Raw genomic sequence first — 22,893 nt, 5'->3', positions numbered from 1 at the left:
CTGCATCAATGCAAGGGACCTCATATGTTTTGGGACTCCATGAAAAAAGCAGATTCAACCTGAATTACTTTCTTCCACATTATTGCTTTACTTCCTGGTCATAACTTACTCGAGTGGAAAATGGGACAGGTTGCATTATCCCTGCCTTGTAAGTGGGGAAATGAAACGCAGTTTCTCCAAGGTCCCTTGTTGGTCCCAGGATTAGGACGGAGGCTGGCGCCCAGGCCCCTGTGCCCCGTCCGCCACACCGCGTGGGCTTAAGGCGGATGTGTTCCAGCTCGCTCCCCCCGGAAGCCGCCTGCCTCCACGTTCCAGAGCCTTAGTGCACCCTTCCTTCTCTGACTCCTGTCTCCTGTCTCACCCCCAGGACCTGGCCACCCCTCAGGCCTTTGCGCGAAACCCGTCCCTGGTGTGGGAGTTCTACCACTACCGGCGGGAGGTGATGCTGAGCAAGGAACCGAACCCCGGGCACCTCGCCATCGCTGAATGTGAGGCCCGGCTGCGTGGGCAGGGCCGCCGGCTTGTGGTCATCACTCAAAACATCGATGAGCTGCACCGCAAGGCTGGCACCAAGAACCTTCTGGAAATCCACGGTGAGGCGCCCTCGCGTGGGGAGGGGAACCAGACTTCAAAACACGTGTCCTGCCATTTCCCACCTGGACCCACCGAACCACAGTCTGCATTTAGACAGGACACCCAGGCGTCTGGTGTGCGGGTCACACGGCAGAGACGCGAGTGCCCAGGGAGGCTGGCGGGAAAAGGGAAGTGTGGGCCATCGAACAACTTACGGCTTTGGCAGGAGCCGCCCGGGAAGACTCTGGCATTCCTGGGGGTGGCCGTTTCCTTTCCCCTCCTCCCCAGCTGGCCTGTCCCCTGAGGCTGAGCCTCTGCCCAGCTCTCAACAGATCAGTGACTAAGCCCGCCAGGTTTGTGACACCTGTGGAGTTTGTCTTACGTCCCGCTGGCTTCCCTCTGCCCTTCATGACACCGTCTCCCTCACGTCCTCTTTAATCCCCTCCCTCCTTTGAGCTCACCAAAAATCTCGTAAACTCATACAGTTTCACATTTCATTCATACAAGAGCATAATCCCAAGGGCATTTGTATTTAAGAGTCTACAAAACTTCCATCCCAAGCAACGCATTGCTAATTGTGGAATTTCCAGCAGTGGTGACCCAGGGGGGAATGTGGCTGGTTTCCTTGGGTTTGCAGTGAAGTTGCCTATTTTTGCCTGGGATAACGGAAACCGAGCACTGTTCACTTGGGTCCCGTCCCTCTTTTGTGCCCTAGCCATAGTCAGCCACCTACTGACCCGGTGTCTTGTTGGCACCTTCTCCCGCTGGGTCTGGGCCACTGTCCATGCGGCTCCTCTCGTTTCTTTACACTATCAGAATGCAGGCGGTGTCTCTTGCCATGTAAAAATGTGTCAGATGGGGGTGTTAACACCTGTCTTGGTTGTTTAAGGATTAAATAAGACAATATGTACATATTATTAGTTGGGGCTTATGGGGTTGCAAGCGATAAGAACTCTCTTCTAATTTAGGTAAAAACAGGTGCGCCTGGGTGGCTCAGTTGGTTGAGCAGCCAACTTCGGCTCAGGTGATGATCTCACGGTCCGTGAGTTCGAGCCCTGCGTCGGGCTCTGTGCTGACAGCTCAGAGCCCGGAGCCTGCTTCGGATTCTGGGTCTCCCTCTCTCTCTGCCCCTTCCCTGCTCGCACTCTGTCTCTTTCTCTCTCTCTCTCTCTGCCTCTCTCTCTCTCTCTCTCTCAAAAATAAACATTCAAAAAAAATTCTGATTTAGGTAAAAAAAAGAAAGCCCCTTCTTTCATCAAACTAAAGATGCCACCAATTTTTAACATGTATCGTGTTTTCAGTGTGACCCTCGCAAAGGAAATAGTCTGCCTAAGCCATCATATTTTATTATCCCTGAGCATTGTTATTTTGCACTTACCGAAATGGCCTACTAAAACTTACATAGACACAGATTTTTAGAAACTGTATCACCCTTGCACATATAAAAAACAGTGAAATATAAAAATGCACATATGAAAATGAGTGAAATAAAGTGGTTAAGATACTTCTCACGTTCCGACTCTTTCAAATCACTTCTGAATGACTCCAAGGTGTCAGTGTTTTCCAGGCGTGTTTTCCACGCATTTCCTAAGAGGCTGCTCCCCGCTCGTCTCCGGGTTCCCCTCCAAGCTGCTGACACACATCCTGGAAATCTGATATTGGGCCTTCCTGGATCGACACCAACAGGTGTCGGGGGGAATGTATTAGACAACAGCCCAAACTCGTTTTCTTCCCCCAAATGGCCCTTTGGTGGTTTGTGGGCTGAAACGTCCAGGGCTGGCCCTTGCCCCAGCAGTCCCTGGGGAATAACAGCCATGTCCCCACACGTTTCAGCCATCACTGTTCTCCTATAACAGGTGTGCCAGCGCAGGCTCTGACGGCCGCCTCACACCTGTCCTCTCGCCGGGTAGCAGTCATAGGACACATGCGATTTCAGAGATACTAACGTGGGGGAGAATGGCCTTGCCGAAATTGACAAAGTAGGGATGTTGTCTCACAGAACCCGGGAGTCCTGGGTTGGAGCTGATGTCGTGAGCAACAGTCTCTTCTTGCTCTGCCCCCCACCCCAGCTTTGTTGACTCTTTGAATAAAACCTCACTTCTCCCCGTGCATGCGGTCTGCCTCCGTGCGCCAGGCCAGTGAAGGGAGCTGTGGGCCGCTCTGGGCACCTTGCTTGGGTCACATACCTCCCTGTGACCGAAGGCCACTGCCAGAGGATTACGGTACCGTGATTGGACCAGTCGGGGGCGTGAGCCTAAGCTTGTATTTGGGGATGGGATTGACAGCTCCACCACTCAGGGGATAGAGGAGAGATGGCTCCCCGAGGAAGGAAAACTGGACAGAACGGAGCAGTGGACATCCACTCTGGTGCGTGGTGAACATTTAGTGAATCGTGGTCACCGTCGTTGCTTTAGCTCAATAAATGGGTTGCTAGTTTTAACAATTACTTGCTTCATTTGTTAGTTGCTTATGTATTTACTGAGCTGCTTTTGTAGAAAGACTCAAGATTTGTTGAGTCGACGGTAAGATTTTGCCAGTACATCCAACGTTTTGAGCCTTCGTCAGTCATGTACCTAGTAAACCACGCCCTTGGGTTGACACTGGCTTCATGTACCCTACTGACCACCTTCAAGTCCGCCTCAACATCAGGATCATTTGAGAGCTCCTTAATCATGCCATAAGTCATTTTATCTGTCTCTCTCCCTTCCAGATTACAAAATCCAGGAGGCAGATGTCCGTGGCTCAGTAGAACTGCGTGCCTTTGGATTTCCCTTGACACCTAGGGCAGGCCCATTTGTTGAAATGAACGAATAAAAACTAAATTCTGTTGCACCCCTTTAGACATGGAGACAATTCCTTCTAATTATGCTAAATAACGGTCTTGTTTAACTTGTGTTTTTCAGGTAGCTTATTTAAAACCCGATGTACCTCTTGTGGAGTTGTGGCGGAGAATTACAAGAGTCCCATTTGTCCAGCTTTATTGGGAAAAGGGTAATGACACTGCCCTACGGAATGAGTGTACTTTGTTTTCTCTTTTAAGTTGAACATAAACGGAAGGAAATTGAACAGTAGCCTAAGATTCCTGTGGATAGTTACGAGAAATGAGACTAGATTACAGTACAGCCATAGGATAAAAGAACTATTTTGCTCAAAATTTACAATGCTAAGTGAAAACCACAGGACCTAACTCTTATCTAATATGATCCAAACTTCATATTTAAACACATGCACGTGCACACACACACACACACACACACACTCATGCAAACACACGCACACCCCATGTGGGTATACCTGGTATATAGATAACAGACCAGAAGAAAAGACAACAAAATATTAACAGTGATTATCAAGAATAGTGGGGTTAAAATCACTGGGTGTTAACTGTTTGGTATCTGCCCTTCTGGTACCCTTCTTTTTTTTTTTTTTTTTTAATTTTTTTTTTTTTTTAACATTTATTTATTTTTGAGACAGAGAGAGACAGAGCATGAACAGGGGAGGGGCAGAGAGAGAGGGAGACACAGAATCGGAAGCAGGCTCCAGGCTCTGAGCCATCAGCCCAGAGCCCGACGCGGGGCTCGAACTCGTGGACCGTGAGATCGTGACCTGAGCCGAAGTCAGATGCTTAACCGACCGAGCCACCCGGGTGCCCCCTTCCAGTACCCTTCTAAGTCAGCTTGTATTAACTATGAGTTTGGGAGCTGTATACCGCCAGGCGAATATACAGACTCACGTTATGTTTTCTCTCTGTTCTTTGATTATACCAATGTCATTGTTTCTTTACTAACATCACTTACTCCAGGGCTCCGGAACCTGAAGCTCAGGATGCCAGAATCCCAGTGGAGAAACTTCCCCGGTGGGTAAAACTCTCTGATCCGTAGTTGGTTTTTCAGATTGAAATTAAAAAAAAAAACAATCAAAATCTAAGTTCATTTGCTGAGATGCCTCTTAAGTGCACAAATGCAGCCGGACGGGGGCCAAAGGTTGAAGGTGAACCACCCCAGGGCGAGGAGAACCACTCCCTTCCCGTCCCTTTTTTGCTTTGCACTGTCCCTTTTTGCTTTGCACTGTGGTGGGATAATTTGAGGCCTGGAAGGGTTCTGGAGCTGTTATGCCCCAGCTGCTTACCCGGTGCTTACGAAGCGTAGAGGCGGACGTCTTGTGAAAATGTTAGCTGCAATCATCTTCATTCTCCTCCTTGTCGTGTGTTATTAACCCAGGGCAAAGGAGGCAGTAAAAGGTCTTGCAAAAGTGAAATTATAGGACCAAACAGGATTTTTGTAGATAAAAAAAAAAAGAAAAGGAAAGCCCTAGAGAAAGTTTTTTGTGTCAGTTTTTCTTTTTTTTTTTTTTTATTTAAAAAAAAAAATTTTTTTTTTAACGTTTTTATTCATTTTTGAGACAGAGAGAGACAGAGCATGAATGGGGGAGGGTCAGAGAGAGGGAGACACAGAATCTGAAACAGGCTCCGGGCTCTGAGCTGTCAGCACAGGGGCCCGATGCGGGGCTTGAACTCACGGACTGCGAGATCGTGACCTGAGCCGAAGTCGGCGCTCAACCAACTGAGCCACCCAGGCACCCCTGTGTCGGTTTTTCAAAAGCAGACGTTACAACGGCATTTCCCAAAGTGTTCTTAGAACACTCGATCCATGTGATGTTGATGGACGTTACTTAAAAAATGATGTTATGTGTTCAAATACATATGGAAACCGTAGAGTAAACAAATTTGAAGTATGTTTGCTTTACTGCAGGACTTCTCAGAGCATTTAATACACCAAAGTACACTGTTCTTTATTATTTTTTTTTAATTTTTTTTTTAATGTTTATTTATTTTTGAGACAGAGAGAGACAGAGCATGAATGGGGGAGGGTCAGAGAGAGAGGGAGACACAGAATCCGAAACAGGCTCCAGGCTCTGAGCTGTCAGCACAGAGCCTGATGCGGGGCTCGAACTCACAGACCGTGAGATCATGACCTGAGCTGAAGTCGGATGCTTAACCGACTGAGCCACCCAGGCGCCCCTGTTCTTTAAAGAATAGTTATCATTTGTGAATATTTCACTAGTTTATTTAACCACAGAACCCTATTTGTTATTCTTTTCAACGTTTTTTAATTTAAGTGTTTTATTTACTTATTTTGAGAAGACAGAGAAAGGATGAGAGTGAGTGGGGGAGGGGCAGAAAGAGAGGGAGAAAGAGGATCCCAAGCAGGCTCTGGGCTCTTAGTGTGGAGCCTGACGCGGGGCTCGATGCCATGACCCTGAGATGATGACCTACCTGAGCTGAAATCAAGAGCTGGGTGCTCAACCGACAGAGCCACCCAGGCGCCCCAGAACCCTATTTATTATTCTTAAGAAGGGTTTTTATTACTGAATTCTAAAGTTTGATCTAAAACAATAGGGAATCGTGGGCAGTTCTTGAGAAGATTATTTATGATGAAAGTGAGGTTTGGGAGGTTGTAGAAGGTCTACGTAAGATGACCCACAGGCAGTGGGGAGTGGAAGAAGAGGAAGATGGCGAACTTGGCCGTGGCGAGGGCAAGAGAAAGGTGAATCTGAGGGAAAGTGAAAGGGGGACACAGATGCGACTAGCACGTGGCTGGTGTGTTCGAGGCAGGGCTGAGCCTGGTTCCTCCCGGCTGCCATGCTGAAGAGTGCGATGACGTAGCTGGGAAAGGGAAAGCTGTGGTTAAAACCCCACATCCAGCTGAGTCCATGTTGAAGATCATTTGGCTTCATCCGAGATTCATGGATCGGACAGCATCCCACGTAGCAGACAGAAGCTCCAAGGAGCTGCGCACAATGGAAGACGTTTATAGGTGGAAGAGGCAGGGCAAGGAAGTTCTTCGGGCAAAGAGGGAATTGTTTCGGGCAAGGTCACCTTCCTTCTGGGGACCCAAGGGGTGTTTCAGGCGGGTTACCCCACTAGTGCTGACCAGGTGGCTCCAGATTGACTGGTTAAAGACCACAGGCCCTGGAGAGGCTGGGTATACAGCTAGGTTAGGTACTAGGTCTTGGTTTGCTGATATGGGGCTTAGCCCACGGGACTCCATTTGGGGCCTGTGGTCTCTCTTTTTTAACACGGTTTAGAAAGAGAATGGTAAGGTTGGCTGAAACACATCTGTCAACATATCAGCCCAGTGCATCCGGACAAAATGAAAGCTTTAGAAGGGCCTGAATATTCAGAATAAGCTCACATGGTCTGGAAGGGGAGGGAGGGAGGATAACAAGGAAGAGGGCGATAGACTTGATTTGGGGTAGCCCCTAGCCTTCCTCTGATCCAGTGGGGCAGATCTTCTGGCAGGGCAGGTGTTGGGGTTGGGTGAAGGATAATGTTCCCACAGGTGCGAAGAGGCAGGGTGCGAGGGCCTGCTGCGACCCCACGTGGTGTGGTTTGGCGAAAACCTGGATCCTGCCATTCTGGAGGAGGTTGACAGAGAGCTGACCCTCTGTGACTTATGTCTAGTGGTAAGTCATGCCCTCCCCTGATCCTCGAGATTTTCCGGAACACCAGGACTGGGGTGGAGTTTGTTGTGTTTTTTTTATCTTCCCTTCCTTCCCTCTCTCTTCCCTTTCCTTCCTTCCTCCTCTTCCTACTGTGTGTGTTGAGAGGTTTTGTACCCTACAGAAGAATTAAGAAACAACGAATACGAATTGATCGTAAATGTGAAACTGCGGAAGACCATGTCTTGGGCTTTGCAAAGACACTTCCCTCCTGCCAAAAATAATGAAAAGAGCATGTTATTGGTTCTGATTTTGAAAGTAATACATGTTCATTATTACATTTGAGAAAACACAAAAAAGTGTAAAATTATAAGGAGGAAATTAGAAATCACCAATGATTCTGCCATCCAAAAATAGCCACTGTTCATTTTAGTGTATTTTTTCCTAGATCAGAGGTGAGAAACTGTGGCCGGTGGGCCAGATCTAGGCTGCCACTTGTTTTTGTAAATAAAGTTTTATTGGAACACAACCATGCCCATTCTTCTATGTATCGTGTATGGCTGCTTTCACACTCCAATGGCAGAGTTGACTATTTGTGATGGAGACTGTATGGCTTATAAATCCTAAAAATATTACTATATGGCCCTTCCCAGAAAAACATTTCCCTACTCCTGGTCTAGACCTTTCATTGTGCAGATGTATACATATGGTTAAAAATTCAAAAGTGGGTTCATACTGTATGTTCTGCTTTGAAACAACTTTATTCATGTAGCGATTCACCGGGCATATTCCGTGTCAGTACATCCACAAATCTGTATCATCTTTTCATTGGCGGCATGGTATTCTGTTGCATGGATATACAATGATATATTTAACCAATCCTCCATTGTCGGCCATTTAGGCCATTTCACATTTTGATATTTTCAATAATGCTGTAGTGAATATTCTTTTTTTGTTGTTAATTTTTTTTTAATTTTTTTTTAACGCTTACTCATTTTTGAGAGACAGAGAGAGCGTGAGTGGGGGAGGGGCAGGATCTGAAGCAGGCTCCAGACTCCGAGCTGTCAGCACGGAGCCTGATGCAGGGCTCGAACTCACGAACTGCGAGATCATGACCTGAGCCGAAGTCAGACACTTAACCGACTGAGCCACCCAGGCGCCCCTGTAGTGACTATTCTTAGACCTAACTCCTTGCATACTCTTCAAATCATTTCCTTGGGACATATTTCCTAGAAATGGAATGAATTAGACAGAGGGTGTGCATATTTCCGAGTTTCCTTAACACATCTTTAAAAGCAGAAGCACTTTCTCATGGGTACACATTCATTCAGCCAGTATTTATTGAGTGCACCCCAATGTTTCAGTGTCTGTTCATCACCAGTGCTTAAATGAGAAAACCTGGTTTGTACAACATATTCTGGCCTTTCCATTCTTGTAAAGCACACTTATACATATGTATCTATAGGGAAAAACCTGAAAGGATGTATATCCAAATGTGAACAGTGGTTATCACAGGGTAGCGGGAGTATGAATAACGTGAGTATATTTTTTCTTTGCGTTTTCTAATGTTAAAAAAAAAAGAAAAAAGAAAAAAACGAACATGGATTATTGGCATTACTTCACAGAGCAGAGACAAAACTGAGCCCTTGATTCTCTGCATTTGTGCTCCCTTTTCCCTAGCACATTCTTCTAGTGATCAGCCGACAGGATGCCTCTTAACTCCCCATCTGTCCCTTGGAAGCTCTCCATCTGTTTCATCCAGCTAGCTTTCCTCACATCTTGCAACCCTAAAGTGGCCTGAGTTTATGTAAGGTTTTCTGGAAGAATGTTTCCTCTCCCCGTAGTGTGGTCATTGGTCCGTTTCTCTTTGTTTGCTTTGTAGGTGGGAACTTCCTCCGTGGTTTATCCTGCCGCCATGTTTGCCCCCCAGGTGTCTGCCCGCGGAGTGCCAGTGGCCGAATTCAACATGGAAACCACCCCAGCCACGAACAGATTCAGGTACAGGGACCAGGTGGGAGATGGACGGTGCTGAGCACGTTTAGACACGTTATCTAAACAGATGTCACCTATGGTTCTAATTAGAAAAAAGAGAGAGAGAGAGAGAGAGATGGAGACACACAGAGTATATGTTTTCTAATTTGGTCGGTCGTTGCTTTGATGGAAGAACAAAATCTTCACTGTAGACCAAGGTAGCTATGTCTTTTTACAGGGAATTTGCCTTAGGGCTTTTGGGGTTCACATTTTGAAAGTCCTTCTTTGATTAGCGTTTTGAAAGTTCTTTGATTCCCTAGGCTTTGCTGTCATTCGTGTGTTTATGTGAGATTTAGTAATGGCATTTCGGTGTAGGCGAGTTGAATACCCAGCACAGCCGGGGAGATGCCCATACACCCCTCATCACTCTGTTCTCACTGCGCGGCGTCCTGGGTGAGCTCCTCTTTGGTCTCATTGCCAAATAATCGCCAAGTTGCCACGTATCCTTAATATTAGTACTTGGGGCCATGCCATGATACTGATCCCTTCTTCCACACTGTGGAAAGTGGAGACCATCAGAGAATGCGTTTTGGGGGTTCTGTTTTGTCCTCCCCTTCCTTTTGCTTTCTTTTTTCACCCTGGCTGTTGTGTCTTCCCTTAGTTTATACATTTTTATCAGTCTGCTTAATTCCTTTCTAGAATAAGGTAGAACATGAAAAACTCTTAAAGAAATATGAATAAATGGAAAACTTCACTGAAACTTCTTTTTTTTTAAGTTTTTAATGTTTATTTATTTTGAGAGAGAGAGAGAGAGAGAGAATGAGTGGGGAAGGGGCAGAGAGAGAGGGAGACAGAATCTGAAGCAGGCTCCATCAGCAAAGAGCCCAACGCGGGGCTTGAAACCACGAACTGTGAGATCATTACCTGAGCCGAAGTCAGACGCTTAACTGACCGGGCCACCCAGGCGCTCCTGAAACTTCTTATCATTACTTCAGCCAATAGTTTTCACCTCAACAACATATTTTAAAAATACCGACGGGGGCGCCTGGGTGGCTCAGTTGGTTGAGCGTCCGAATTCATCTCCGGTCATGATCTCACAGTTCATGAGTTCGAGCCCCGCGTCGGGCTCTGTGCTGACGGCTCAGAGCCTGGAGCCTGCTTCGGATTCTGTGCCTCCCTCTCTCTCTGCCCCAACCCACTTGCATTCTGTCTCTGTCTCAAAAATAAATAAACGTTAAAAAAATTAAAAAAAAAATACCAACGTGTGGGTACCACCCAGGAGGTTCTGATGTGATTGGCCTGAGGTGTAGCCTGGCCATCGTGATTTTTATCAGCTTCCTAGATGATTCTAATGTGCAGCTACGGTGAGAACCAGCATTCTGAGTCTTCATTGGGATCAAAATGTGCCACAGACTGTGTGACCGTCTTCAGGTGACTTGGCCGAATCTGGTCTCCTCCACGTCTTTTTAATCAGCTACGGTTTGTGTCCTTAGTCCACCTCTTCATTTGTGCATAAGTGGTAGGAACCAGGAAGACGTCCCTTTAAAAAACTGCCTTCGATTATAAAACTGATTCTTTGAAACTCCCCAGGAGAAGAAATATAGAAGATGAGAATATGTGGAAGGACATTCACGTTCATGGACCAGACAAGTTAATATTGTTACTATGGCAGTGCTCCCCACCCTGATTTACAGATACCGCTAGTCTCTATCGAAATTGCGGCTGGCCTGTTTGCTAAAATTGGCAAGTTGGTCCCAAAATTCATATGGAAATGCAAGGGACCCAGAATAGCCGAAACAAAAAGAATGAAGTTGAAAAACTCACGCTTTGCAGTTTGGAAAGTTACCACGAAGTTACAGTTACGCAGACCGCGTGGCGCTGGCCTGCAGATGGGCACATAGGTTAGCGGAACAGAATCGCAAGTCCAGAAATACACATAAGTTAGCGGAACAGAATCGCGAGTCCAGAAATTTACATAGGTTAGCGGAACAGAATCGCGAGTCCAGAAATATACATAGGTTAGCGGAACAGAATCGCGAGTCCAGAAATACACTAGGTTAACAGAAAAGAATCGAGAGTCCAGTCAGCGTATGGCCAACCGATTTCTGGAAAGGGTATGAAGACAACTCAAGGAAAGGACAGTCTTTTTAACAAGTGGTGCTGGAACAGCTGGAGAGCCACCTGCAAAAGAAGGGACTGGGACTCTTTCATCACACCACCTGCAAAAATTAGCCCAAATGGGTCATAGACCTAGACATAAAAGCTAAAAATGTAAAATACTTAAATGAAAATATAGGAGTAAGTCTTTTTTGACCTCGAGTTAGTCAAAGCCCCCGTGATATGACTTCAAAAGCACAAGTAACACAAGAAAAATGGATAAATCAGGGGCGCCTGGGTGGCTCAGTCAAACATCCAACTCTTCCTTTTGGCTCAGGTCATGATCTCACGGTTCATGAGTTTGAGCCCTGCATTGCCCCACATTGGGCTCTGTGCTGACAGTGTGGAGCCTGCTTCGGATTCTCTTTTTCCCTCTCTCCTTGCCTCTCCGTCTTTTTCTCCTCTCTCAGAATAAATAAATAAACTTTTTTTAAAAAAATGGATAAATTGGACTCCATCAAGATTAAAAACCTCTGTACTTCAACGGACCCCATCCGCAAAGTGAAAAAGACAACCTACAGAATGGGAGAGAATATTTGCCGGTCTAATATTTGATATGGGACTTGCATCCAGCATATATAAAGAGCTCTCACAATTCAATAATAAAAAGACAAACAGTCCAATTTAGAAATGGACCAAAGATTTGAGTAGACGTTTCTCCAAATATGTACACATGGCCGAGAAGCATATTGAAATATGCTGAACATTATTAAAATTAGGGAAATGCAAATTAAAACCACCATGAGATACCACTTAACAACCACTAGAATGGGTATAATAATACAAAGTGTGTATATATATATAATAAAACAAAGTAACAGGTGTTGAAGAAAGTGGACCTCTCACCTGTTGCCGGTAGAAATGTACAATAGTGCACCTGCTCCGGAAAACAGTCTGGCAGTTCCTCGAAAGGTTATATACAGAGTGAACATAGGATCCAGCAATTCTCTTAGGTAGATAGCCGAGAGAAATGAAAACATACATCTACTGGGGCGCCTGGGTGGCTCAGTCGGTTAAGCGTCCGACTTCGGCTCAGGTCATGATCTCATAGTTTGTGGGTTCGAGCCCTGCATTGGGCCCTGTGCTGTCAGTGCAGAGCCTGCTTCGGATCCTCTGCCTCCCTCTCTCTCTGCCCCTCCCCTGTTCTCGCGCTCTCTCTCTCAAAAGTAAATAAACATTAGGGAAAAAGGGGGCACCTGGGTGACTCACTCGGTTAAGCATTCAGCTCTTGGTTTTGGCTCAGGTCATGATCTCATGGTTTCATGAGTTTGAACACTACGTCGGGCTCTGTCCAGCCTGGGATTCTCGGTCTCCCCCTCTCTTTGCCCGTCTCCCACTCGTGCTGTCTCTGTCTCTCCCAAAATAAATTAAAAAAAAAAAAAAGAAAAAGCAAGAATGATCCAAATGTCCTTCCGGTCCTCAACTGATTAGTGGAGAAACATAATTTGGTACATACGTATCAGGGAATATTATGCAGCCATGAAAAGAAATGAAATGCTGATCTGTGTTACAACACGAATGACCTTTGAAACATTCTAGTGGGTGAAAGAAGCCAGACACACAAGACCACACATCATATGATTCTGGTTATATGAGATACCTAGAAATCAACCGAGACTGGAGGTCGATGAGTGGTTGTCTAGGGTTAGGACAGGGAGGAACGAGAAGTAACTATAAATGGAGACACGTTTCCTTTTGGGATGAGAAAAAATTGTCTAATGTGGATTGTGGTGATGGTCATATAATTCTGTGAATATACTAAAAAAAAGAAAAACCACATTAAATTATATGTTTTAAACAGCTTATACGTGAGTTATATCTCAGTTAAGCTGTCCTGCTCAGAATTAAGTTATCTTCTAATGTATGCCCCGAAAAGTAGACATTGGACCTCTAACACGCGTTGTGGCATACACAGGTAGCAGCTGTGCTAGCCTGTAGCATTCTAAGAAGTGTCGGAGCAGGCAGCTCAGGCCTCTCGTCTGCTCGAAAGAACATCAGGGTGGCTCGGCGGCTTAAGTGTCCAACTTCGGCTCAGGTCACGACCTCACGGTTCACCAGTTCAAGTCCCGCGTCGGGCTCTGTGCCGACAGCTCGGAGCCTGGAGCCTGCTTCGGATTCTCTGTCTCCCCCGCTCTCTGCCCCTCCCCTGCTCGCATTCTGTCTCTCTCTCTCTCTCTCTCTCTCAAAAATAAATAAACATTAAAAAAAAAAATCAGTATTCTCCAAGAATGGGAAAGGACAAACTTTGTTTCCTTCTTTTTTTAAAAATTTATTTATTTGTTTGAGGTGGGGCTGGGGAAGGGCAGAGAGAGAATGAGAGAGAATCCCCAGCAGGCTCTGCGCCATCAGCACGGAGCCTGACTCGGGGCTTGATCCCACGAATTGCGAGATCATGACCTGAGCCCAAGTCAAGACCTTACCCCACTGAGCCAGCCGGGTGCCCTGGGATAAACTTTCTGAAGGAGGAAGTGAGCTCCGTCCCTAGTCCCTTTCTTCTAATGTGGTTTATTTTCAGTCCTATGATCCTCAGCTCACCTCTAAGAAGTATAAAGACTGAAAACAAATCATATGGTAGGAAAGTAACAAAATGCAGATGGGGGGGGGGAGAAAAGAAGACAATAAAAGGAGAGTGTTTGCACAAGCCAAGGGCTGGCCTCTACCTTTCATGCCCCGGACTGACCGGCAGGGACTGGCAGGCATTGTGTGTGTCTTCGTGTGAGAGGAAATTGAACCTGCCAGTTGTCCCTGCAGGTTGAGAAGAGAATCGTGGCGTATAATGATATCATTGCATAAGCTGGGCCTCCTAACACGACAGACCCGGTTCCGCCGCTGCTCCGTCTCGGCCAAAATCTTGGAAGCCTTGACCAAGTCTGACAAGCTACCCACTGACCAGCACCTACCACAAGAACCGCCTTCTGTTCGTACGTTGCTCTGGCAGCTGAGGCTGGCTGTACCACCAAGTCTGGGAATTTTCCCAGATGGGTGTAACTGACGGGCGAAGACAGTCGTGCTTCTATCTAGGAGTCCTCAAAGGTGGCATTTAGGAGAGATGTAGGTGATCTTCTCACCCCTTCTCAGCTTTTCAAACGGGGAACCAGGGCTGGGGCGATCGAGTGTTTGAACACACAGCTCGACAAGGGCAGGATTTTCTCTTAACAGCTCACGCGTGATAGATTTTGGTTGGATTTGACTCTGGGTCGGTGCTCCGCAAACTGCCTCCCGTAGGCCAAATTCACCCGCCATCTGCGTTTGTAAATAAAGTTTTATTGGCACTCAGCCGTGGCCCTGTGTTTACAGCAACGGAACTGGGTCGTTGCAACAGAGACCGTCTGGCCTAAAATATGCCTTCTCTGGCTCTTCACAGAGAAAGGCTTTGCCAACAACTACTGTAGGTTAATGAGAGAAACAAAAACTGGGATAATGTCTCCTTTTGGCCTAATTTTCCTTATTGCCTAAATAGGCGGGGCAGGAACGCGGGCCACACTTTGAATGTGGGTCTCACAGGACGTCTTAGACCGAGCACGCGTCGATTAGATTCTTTGCCCCAATTCTCATGTAGAGACAAAGTCACAGAATTTGCCTCCCACTGAAACGTATTAATATCCTCAGGGTGTTCATTAGTTCCGGTTTTGTTTTTGTCATTTGTCCCATCCCCGCTGGTGGTCGCGGATGATTTCTGACAAGCCATTACGGTTAGTGTAGACACGAGCCACTTTCAGCTTCGGCTTCAAGGTTCTTGGCTGTTCACTCAGCGCCGGGGTCCTTGGCCCGTGAGGGTCTGTGCACTTGCTGAGGCAGAAATGAGGTTTGCTTGTCAGGAGGCTGATGTGTTGGGCCTTCCAAGTACCTGGTCCCCTCCCCCCACCCCCGTGCCCTGTGATCACCATGTCGTTCATCTTGGAATTTCTCTAAACTTGGGAATTTAGTTGAAGTCCACAGGTGTTCATTTACTAAGCACCTATAATGCCCTAGACACGGTCCTAGGTGCTCAGGCCGGGATACGTCAGGACACCAAGCAAAAAAATCTCTTGTGTGAACATGACCCTCTCGTGGTGGAGGCAGACGGTGAGCAGTAAAGCAGAATAAACATGCCAAGACTGTAGCCGGTGAGCAGCTGGGCCGGAGGCTGTGGCAGAAAGAAAAGTCGAATTGGAGTGGGGCAGACTACCCAGATTCCACTGGGTAGTCAGGGCAGGCCGCACTGAGAAGACACCTGCGCGGGCTTGGAGGCGATGAGAGAGCGAGCTAAGGGGACTGTCTGGCTAAGAGCTTTCCAGACACAGGACCACCTGGAGCAGAGCCCCCCCACCCCCACCCCAGGACAAAGCACGCCTGGGAGGTGTGAGGACCAGCACTGAGGTCAGTGTGGCCGGAGTAGGGGGAGGGAGGGCGAAGAGGTGGTCAGGAAGGTCAGGAAGGAACATGTTTTTGGCAGGGGGTGGGGGGAGAAAGAAAGCAAACTGCCAGTAGAGTTTATAAGTCTGAGTTCTTGGCTAGAAAATGTTTTTTGTTGTTTTTTTTTTTAACATTTAATATCGAGAGACAGAGACAGAGCACGAGCATGGGAGGGGCAGAGAGGGAGGGGGAGACACAGAATCCGAAGCAGGCTCCAGGCTCTGAGCTGTCAGCACCGAGCCTGACGCGGGGCTCGAACTCACGGACCGTGAGATCGTGACCTGAGCCGAAGTCGGATGCTTTACCGACTGAGCCACCCAGGCGCCCCTATCACCCAGGCGCCCCTAGACGATGGTTTTATAAGGGCACCTGGGTGGCTCAGTCGGTGGAGCGTCCGACTTCGGCTCAGGTCACGATCTCGCGGTCCGTGAGATCAAGCCCCACGTCGGGCTGTATGCTGACAGCTCAGCCTGCTGTGGATTCTGTGTCTCCCTCTCTCTCTGCCCCTCCCCTGCTCGTGCTCTGTCTTTCTCACTCTCAAAAATGAATAAATGTTAAAAAAAAATGTTGTTTTTGAAACCAGTTTTCTAAATTGCTTTAATTATGTATTTGCTCAGCAAGAGTATAAAGAATATACTTTTAAATTACGGTCGGCCACAGTGGGTAGGAAGTCCAGTGCTCCCCCTGGCTGCACTGCGGGTGGGTAGGAAGGGCCCTAATCTTGGTTCAGGCGGTTCGGCTCCTTGTTGGTCTGTTCATCAAAAAGTCACTGAGAGTAAGAACAATTTAAAAGGCACACATATATGCCTTAATAGAGTATACTTAAAGATACCTAACGAGATTTAATTTTATTGAATGAAACATATTTTCGTTTAGAGCAAAACACTGTGCATTCATTTGGTCTGTTTCGCTTTGCTTGACGGAGCTGGAGGCCATTTCTCTGAGCAGGGACCTGCTGATCATGCAGTCGCCTTTCTTGCATGAATCATGCTCTTAATCCTCCCAGCGTCCCTGCCCCCCAAGCCCCTGCAGATAAAAATCACCCTAACCCTTGGGGCGCCTGGGTGGTTCAGTCAGTGGAGCGTCTGACTTCGGCTCAGGTCATGATCTCACAACTCGTGGGTTCCAGCCCCGCGTCGGGCTCTGTGCTGACAGCTCGGAGCCTGGAGTCTGCTTTGGATTCTGTGTTTTCGTCTCTCTCTGCCCCTAACCCAGTCGCATTCTGTCTCTGTCTCCCTCAAAAATAAATAACCATTAAAAAAAAATCGGGCGCCTGGGTGGCTCAGTTGTTTAAGCATCTGACTTCGGCTCAGGTCACGATCTCGCGGTTCGTGAGTTCGAGCCCCGTGCCGGGCTCGGTGCTGACAGCTCAGAGCCTAGAGCCCGCTTCAGATTCTGTGTCTCCCTCTCTCTCTCTGCCCCTCCCCTGCTCACATTCTGTCTGTCTCTCTCTCTCTCTCAAAAATAAATAAAAACATTAAAAAAAAATTTTTTTTAAAGTCACCCTAACTCTTATTTTGTAAAAGAAAACAGACCACCAAAAAAACAGTCCGATCCCAAGGCTCTGGTCTAGACTTCCTGAATCAGACTTTCCGGGGTGAGACGAATATACAAATGTGTATTTGACCAGCAGCCCAGGTGACTGTTCTCATCAGGGAGTCTTAGAAGACACCGGATTACAGCCTCTGGTTTGGGTATTTTTCTGCCTTTTTTTTTTTCCTTTTTAAAAGGGGAACAAGAACTAATGGAGAAGAAATTTGTGAAGCAGGCTTCCTCCCTAGTCTTTCCCACCTATGCTAATTTAACAGAATTACTTTCAGTGACCTGCCGTGCCTTTCCAAAGCGTAACAACAAATTTTCCCAGGAATAGCCCTCTCTTCACAACTATATTTTGGGGATTTATTACACAATTTTTACTTGAAGTAGATAATCTCATTAACCGTTAGAAGTGGCATGAACAGATTCCGGAACAAACACAGTGGACTTGGTCGCCCGCTGCTGGGGGGGAGGCGGGGTGGTGCACGGGGCTGCTACAACACGAGTCTTCAAGCACTTTTTTTTTGAAACTTGACATCTAACGTTTTGTATCGGAATGCAGTAAAACCCTGGATTGTGAGTAACTTGCTCTGCGAGGGTTCCGCAAGACGAGCAAACATTTCTAATAAACGTTAACTTGATGAACGAGCAATGTCTCGCAACACGAGTAGTAGGTGAAGCCGAACGTCACATGATCACAACTGAGCCGATGGTTCTTGAGATTCGCTTTGATATACGAGTGCTTTGGATAACAAGCACGTTTCCAGAACGAATTATGCTCGCAAACCAAGGTTTTACTGGAGTTGAAAACCATGTGATTCTAGGTGTATTAGAAATAAAATACTGAAATTTTATAATAAAAATGCATTACAAGCAAATCCGCCATTATCATAGTTTTATTTATTTTTTGTTAATGTTTATGTATTTTTGAGAGAGAGACAGAGACAGAGAGAGAGAGCGGGGGAGGGACAGAGAGAGAGAGAGGGAGACACGGAATCCGAAGAAGGCTCCAGGCTCCGAGCTGTCAGCACCAGAGCCCGACGCGGGGCTGGAACTCACGAGCTGCAAGACCATGACTTGAGCCAAAGTCGGTCACTTAACCAACTGAGCCACCCAGGCGCCCCTTCATGATTTGAAATGTATCCAGTCTGAGTGTTACAAGTGCTTGATACTCACTGTCATCTATTTACAAAATAGATATACAAGTCCTTTTCTTTAAAATTTTTTTTTTCTTGAGAGAGAAAGAGAGCAAAAGAGAGAGCATGAGCGGCAGGGTGGGGGTGGGAGGAGCAGAGAGAAAGTGAGAGAGAGAATCCCAGGCAGGCTCCCTTCTGTCAGCATAGAGCCCGAAGTGGGGCTTGATCTCATGAACCGTGAGATCATGACCTGAGCCATAATCAAGCTCAGATGCTTAGCTGACTGAGATGCTCAGGTTGCCCCCTTTTTCCACAGCCTTCACGTTTTTTCTTCTTCTCTTTGAACTTTTATTTCCACACTTGGTCTTAGCCAAAAGGCCGAGAAGGGATGAACTTTTATTTCCATTCTTTCACTATATAAATTCATATTAATGTAATATATTTTTATGCTTAAAAATCTTTTTTGTAACTACTCTATTTCTGTAGCACAATATGATATGAATCTTTTATTTTCCATTTCCTTAAAACTTAAAAACTGTCCTATTGAAAAATTTCTCCCAATTGAATCATCGCTACAATAATTTGTGGTATAGCTGTTGAAAACAACATATAAATAATAAATTTTGACTAATAATTCCATAAAAGTGAAATTTTATTGGAAACACATCTTATTTTTTTTATTTTTTATTTATTTTTTAATTAAAAAAATTTTTTTTTAACCTTTTTTATTTATTTTTGAGACAGAGAGAGACAGAGCATGAACAGAGGAGGGGCAGAGAGAGAGGGAGACACAGAATCGGAAGCAGACTCCAGGCTCTGAGCCATCAGCCCAGAGCCCGACGCGGGGCTCAAACTCACGGACCGCAAGATCGTGACCCGAGCCGAAGTCGGACACTCAACCGACTGAGCCACCCAGGCGCCCCAGGAAATGCATCTTTTAATGTTTTATTTATTTTTGAGAGACAGAGTAGGAGCAGGACAGGGTCAGAGAGAAGGAGACATAGAATCTGAAGCCGGCTCCAGGCTCTGAGCTGTCAGCACAGAGCCCGACACGGGGCTCGAACTCACGGACTGTGAGCTCATGACCTGAGCCGGAGTCGGATGCTTAACTGACTGAGCCACCCGGGTGCCCCAAAACGCATCTCTTAATAGATGCATGGGCCATGAACTTTTTGGAGTAGTTCCCGTGTCCCCGGCTAAGTGTTAGGAGACAGTTTATGTTGTTCCTGCCCAATCCGCTGGCAGTCACCAGAAACAAATCTGTAGTCAGATCAAGTTTACTGGTTCTCTGCAAATGAGGGAGACCGCATCCCAGGGGGACATGGTGCGTGTCCCCATGCGAAGGAAAAGGTGCCGTGACTACAGGATTTGGAGGGAGGGTGGAGCTTAGGTGAAATTTAAACAAAGCTGTTTTGGGGAGACAGAACAGCAAGCAGGGCTGTGTGGAAGGGGGTCAGGTGCAGTCTGGCGGGCAGCGTGGGCACAGGGTCCTGTTTCCCTGGAGCCTGCAAAGTGAAGGTAGACGTGGAAGGCTGTGTCCCGATGCCCTTTATCTGGAGGTCTGCACCGGGATTGGAAGTCAAGGCTGCTGGTCAGTGGCACGGTGACTTAGATCCTCTGAGCATACTTACCCTTTACCGCTGTCATTTCCAACAGCAGTTTCGGGCAGTTTATGATTTTAGAGAACAAAGTTCCTCCCTGAGTAACAACAACAACAACAACAAAAAGCAGCAGTCACGCAGAGAAGGGGGGTTGTCAGGATACTTTGCAGCTCCTCCTGGGAAAAAATACCGTTTTCTCTTTGCACTTGGCTTTCTCTGCGTCTCTTGTTCTCTCTAGTCTGAGGGCTGGGAGGGCACATTTTTACTGAATCGCATTTAGTGATCTCGTCGACGGCCCTACCGGGCCAGATGCTCTTCCGGTTTTATCAAAGACAGGAACGGAGTGGCCCCTGCTTGCCTAAGGATGTGTCGTCACTCCGTCTCCGGAAACCGTTTGTTTTCTGAGATGCACACCAACATTTCAAACGCCCCTTTATCTGGCCCCTCGAAAGTTTGCACGTTCTGTGATAAAGCATCGTGGGAAGGCTCCAGGCGGGTGAGGGGCTCGGCTTGCTCTTGGAAAGTGGGAGAAAGCTGAACGGGGCAAGGGGCAGGTGAAAGGCCACTTTCTCAGGAAGGAAAACGTGTGCAAGTTGAGGCTGTGGGGATTCCCTAGGAGTTCTCCGTGCCTGGCTGGCATTTTTGGAAGGTCCTCAAGGGGCTGCAACCGGGCGGGTGAGGAGCTTTCTGGCAGCCAGTGTTCAACATACTGTAGGTGGCCGGAAGGAGTAGAGGTGTCACTGGGTGGGGACATCCGTTAGCGGCACTCTGTCCAGAGACAAGACTTGTTTGAGGTCTAAGGCGTCCACGATTTGTGTTGTGTCAATAAGCGATATGGGGCGCGTGGGTGGCTCAGTCAACTAAGCATCCAACTCTTGGTTTCAGCTCACGTCGTAATCTCACAATTCGGGAGATCGAGCCCCGCGTTGGACTCTGCACTGGCAGCATGGGGCCTGCTCAGGATTTTCTCTCTCTCTCTCTCTCTCTCTCTGCCCCTCTCCTGTCTGTCTCTCTGTCTCTCTCTCTCTCTAAATAAATAAGTAAACATTTTAAACAATTTTTAAAAAATACAGCATGAATGATGAATTACATTGAACATGTGCTTTTTCCATTTTTAATTGTGCTCAGTTGGCTTGCTTATTAACATACTAGAAAATCCTACTTTTACAGGATTCTCCTCATCCTGCATTCAGAGTTGGGCTTATTTTTTGTGTTTTTCCTCAAAGGAAGCCGAAATCAATAATTTTTCTTCTTTGTCCCTGCTGTTTGCTCTTTATGTTTGTTTCTTTCTCCTTTCTGACTGTATATACGTCAGTTAGTCGTGAAGTCCAGTGGATCGCTTGAGAGGCCTGTTCAGCGAAAATGTTCATGGTCTGTGTGGTACACGAGGTTATTTTTCTTTAGTCTTTTTTTTTTTTAATGTTTGTTTGAGACAGAGCGTGAGCAGGGGAGGGGCAGAGAGAGAGGGAGACACAGAATCCGAAGCGGGCTCCAGGCTCCGAGCTGTCAGCACAGAGCCCGACGCGGGGCTCGAACTCACAAACCGTGAGGTCATGACCTGAGCCGAAGTTGGAAGCTTAACCAACTGAGCCCCCCCAGGCGCCCCTCTCTTGTCTTCAGCGCATGAAAATGCTCTTTTAATGTAGCATATGGATTTTGTAAAACTCACAGTTTCAGTTATGAGGTTGGCAATACGGTCATAAAATGCACTTTACAATTATGTCTCCCCTACCCCTTAAAATAAAATTCGTGTTTATAGCGCCTGAATTCTAGGCTGTTCCTTTCCTAACTAAATTCCCTTGATTTCTGTGGCCGGCCTGTAATGAAATGTCTACATCTAGAATTGTCAGAAGCTAGTTTGCCAAGAGTGGGGACAAAGTTCACAATACCGTATTTGTGAGATTTGGGATTTTGCTTTGGATACAACCACGCAGTGTGTGAGCGGCTGAAGTCGTATGTTCATTTTGCTCCTAACTCGGCTGTATTTGTCCTATTTCAGGTTTCACTTCCAGGGGCCTTGCGGTACCACTCTTCCTGAAGCCCTTGCTCCTCATGAAACTGAAAACGTGTCTTAATTGTCCCGGGGAAAGAAGAAATTGTGGCACATCTAAGTACCGGGCCACAGACAGAGGCGAAACAATCATGGGGATGGTGAGCTAAATGTTAGAAAATCTAGAAATAACCTCCGATTCCCTGGCTGGAATCCCACCTGATGATAAGCGATGGCAGTTTAGAAGGAACAATCGCAAACGTAGTCAGAGGGAGAAGTCAATGAACAGTGGAGTTGATGCAGTGTTATTTTGTGTGAACCTAAACACAAGATATCTCTGACGTGTTTGGTTGGTTATTGGAAGGGGATATTTTTGTGATTAGATTTTCTTTTAAAGAAGCAGTTGTGCTGATTTTATTGTTGCTATCTGGGCAAAGAGAGGAGTAGAGGGGTCAAACCTCGGTATTTCTAATTTTTGTCAAGTTTTGGTGGAAAATAAACTCACTCTCTACGGTAGGTGATTTATTGTATAAAGATGCTACCCCAAGAGATGTCTTTGTTGGGGGATTTTCCTTTTCGGTGTTTTCCTCGTTTGTCTGTCTTACCTCACAGTGCGTGGGATAACCCTACGACAAGAAGTCATGCAAGGAAGGAAGAGAAAAGTAGCACAAGACAGAAAATCAGGGGGCGCTTGGGTGGCTCAGTCGGTTGAGCTTCCGACTTCGGCTCAGGTCACAATCTTGCGGTCTGTGGGTTCGAACCCCGCGTCGGGCTCTGTGCTGACGGCTCAGAGCCTGGAGCCTGCTTCGGATTCTGTGCCTTCCTCTCTCTCTCCCCCTTCCCTGCTCACGCTTTGTCTCTGTCTCTCAAAAAAAAATAAGATAAAAAATGTTAAAAAAATTTTCTAAAAAGATAGAAAATCCGGATTAAAAAAAAAATAAACGATGCAAATATATGGACTCCAGGGGCAGACACAGCTGCCTAAAGTTGAGCGCTGGCCTTCTTAGCAGCCAAGGAGGAAAGGGGGACGTGATCGCTGTTTCTCAATGACATAAACACAGAAGCAAACGGTCTGTGTATGGTGGAAAAGCCC

The 22,893-nt window shown here is 46.7% G+C and overlaps 1 protein-coding gene across 10 annotated transcripts in view; it reads left to right on the top strand.

Annotated features, from left to right (window-relative positions):
* The window catches only part of SIRT5 (sirtuin 5), a 40,035-nt gene extending 17,719 nt beyond the window's left edge, over positions 1-22,316 (top strand). For 8 of the 10 annotated variants that reach the window (XM_053904893.1, XM_053904892.1, XM_019420085.2 and 5 more), the window contains 6 exons: positions 368-593; positions 3,477-3,564; positions 4,376-4,429; positions 6,915-7,038; positions 8,897-9,012; positions 21,810-22,316. In XM_053904893.1, coding sequence (XP_053760868.1) covers positions 368-593; positions 3,477-3,564; positions 4,376-4,429; positions 6,915-7,038; positions 8,897-9,012; positions 21,810-21,885 — 684 coding nt within the window. In that variant the 3' untranslated portion in view covers positions 21,886-22,316. The remainder of the gene's footprint in view (positions 1-367; positions 594-3,476; positions 3,565-4,375; positions 4,430-6,914; positions 7,039-8,896; positions 9,013-21,809) is intronic. The other 2 variants (XM_019420091.2, XM_019420092.2) reach the window with 2 other exon arrangements.
* The last annotated feature ends 577 nt before the right edge of the window (positions 22,317-22,893 follow it).

Source organism: Panthera pardus, unplaced genomic scaffold, assembly GCF_024362965.1.
Source record: "Panthera pardus isolate Hobbes unplaced genomic scaffold, ASM2436296v1 HiC_scaffold_17, whole genome shotgun sequence".
Lineage (NCBI taxonomy): Eukaryota > Metazoa > Chordata > Mammalia > Carnivora > Felidae > Panthera > Panthera pardus.
The sequence above is the reverse complement of the archived record's forward strand: the minus strand, read 5'-3'. Positions and strand labels throughout refer to the sequence as shown.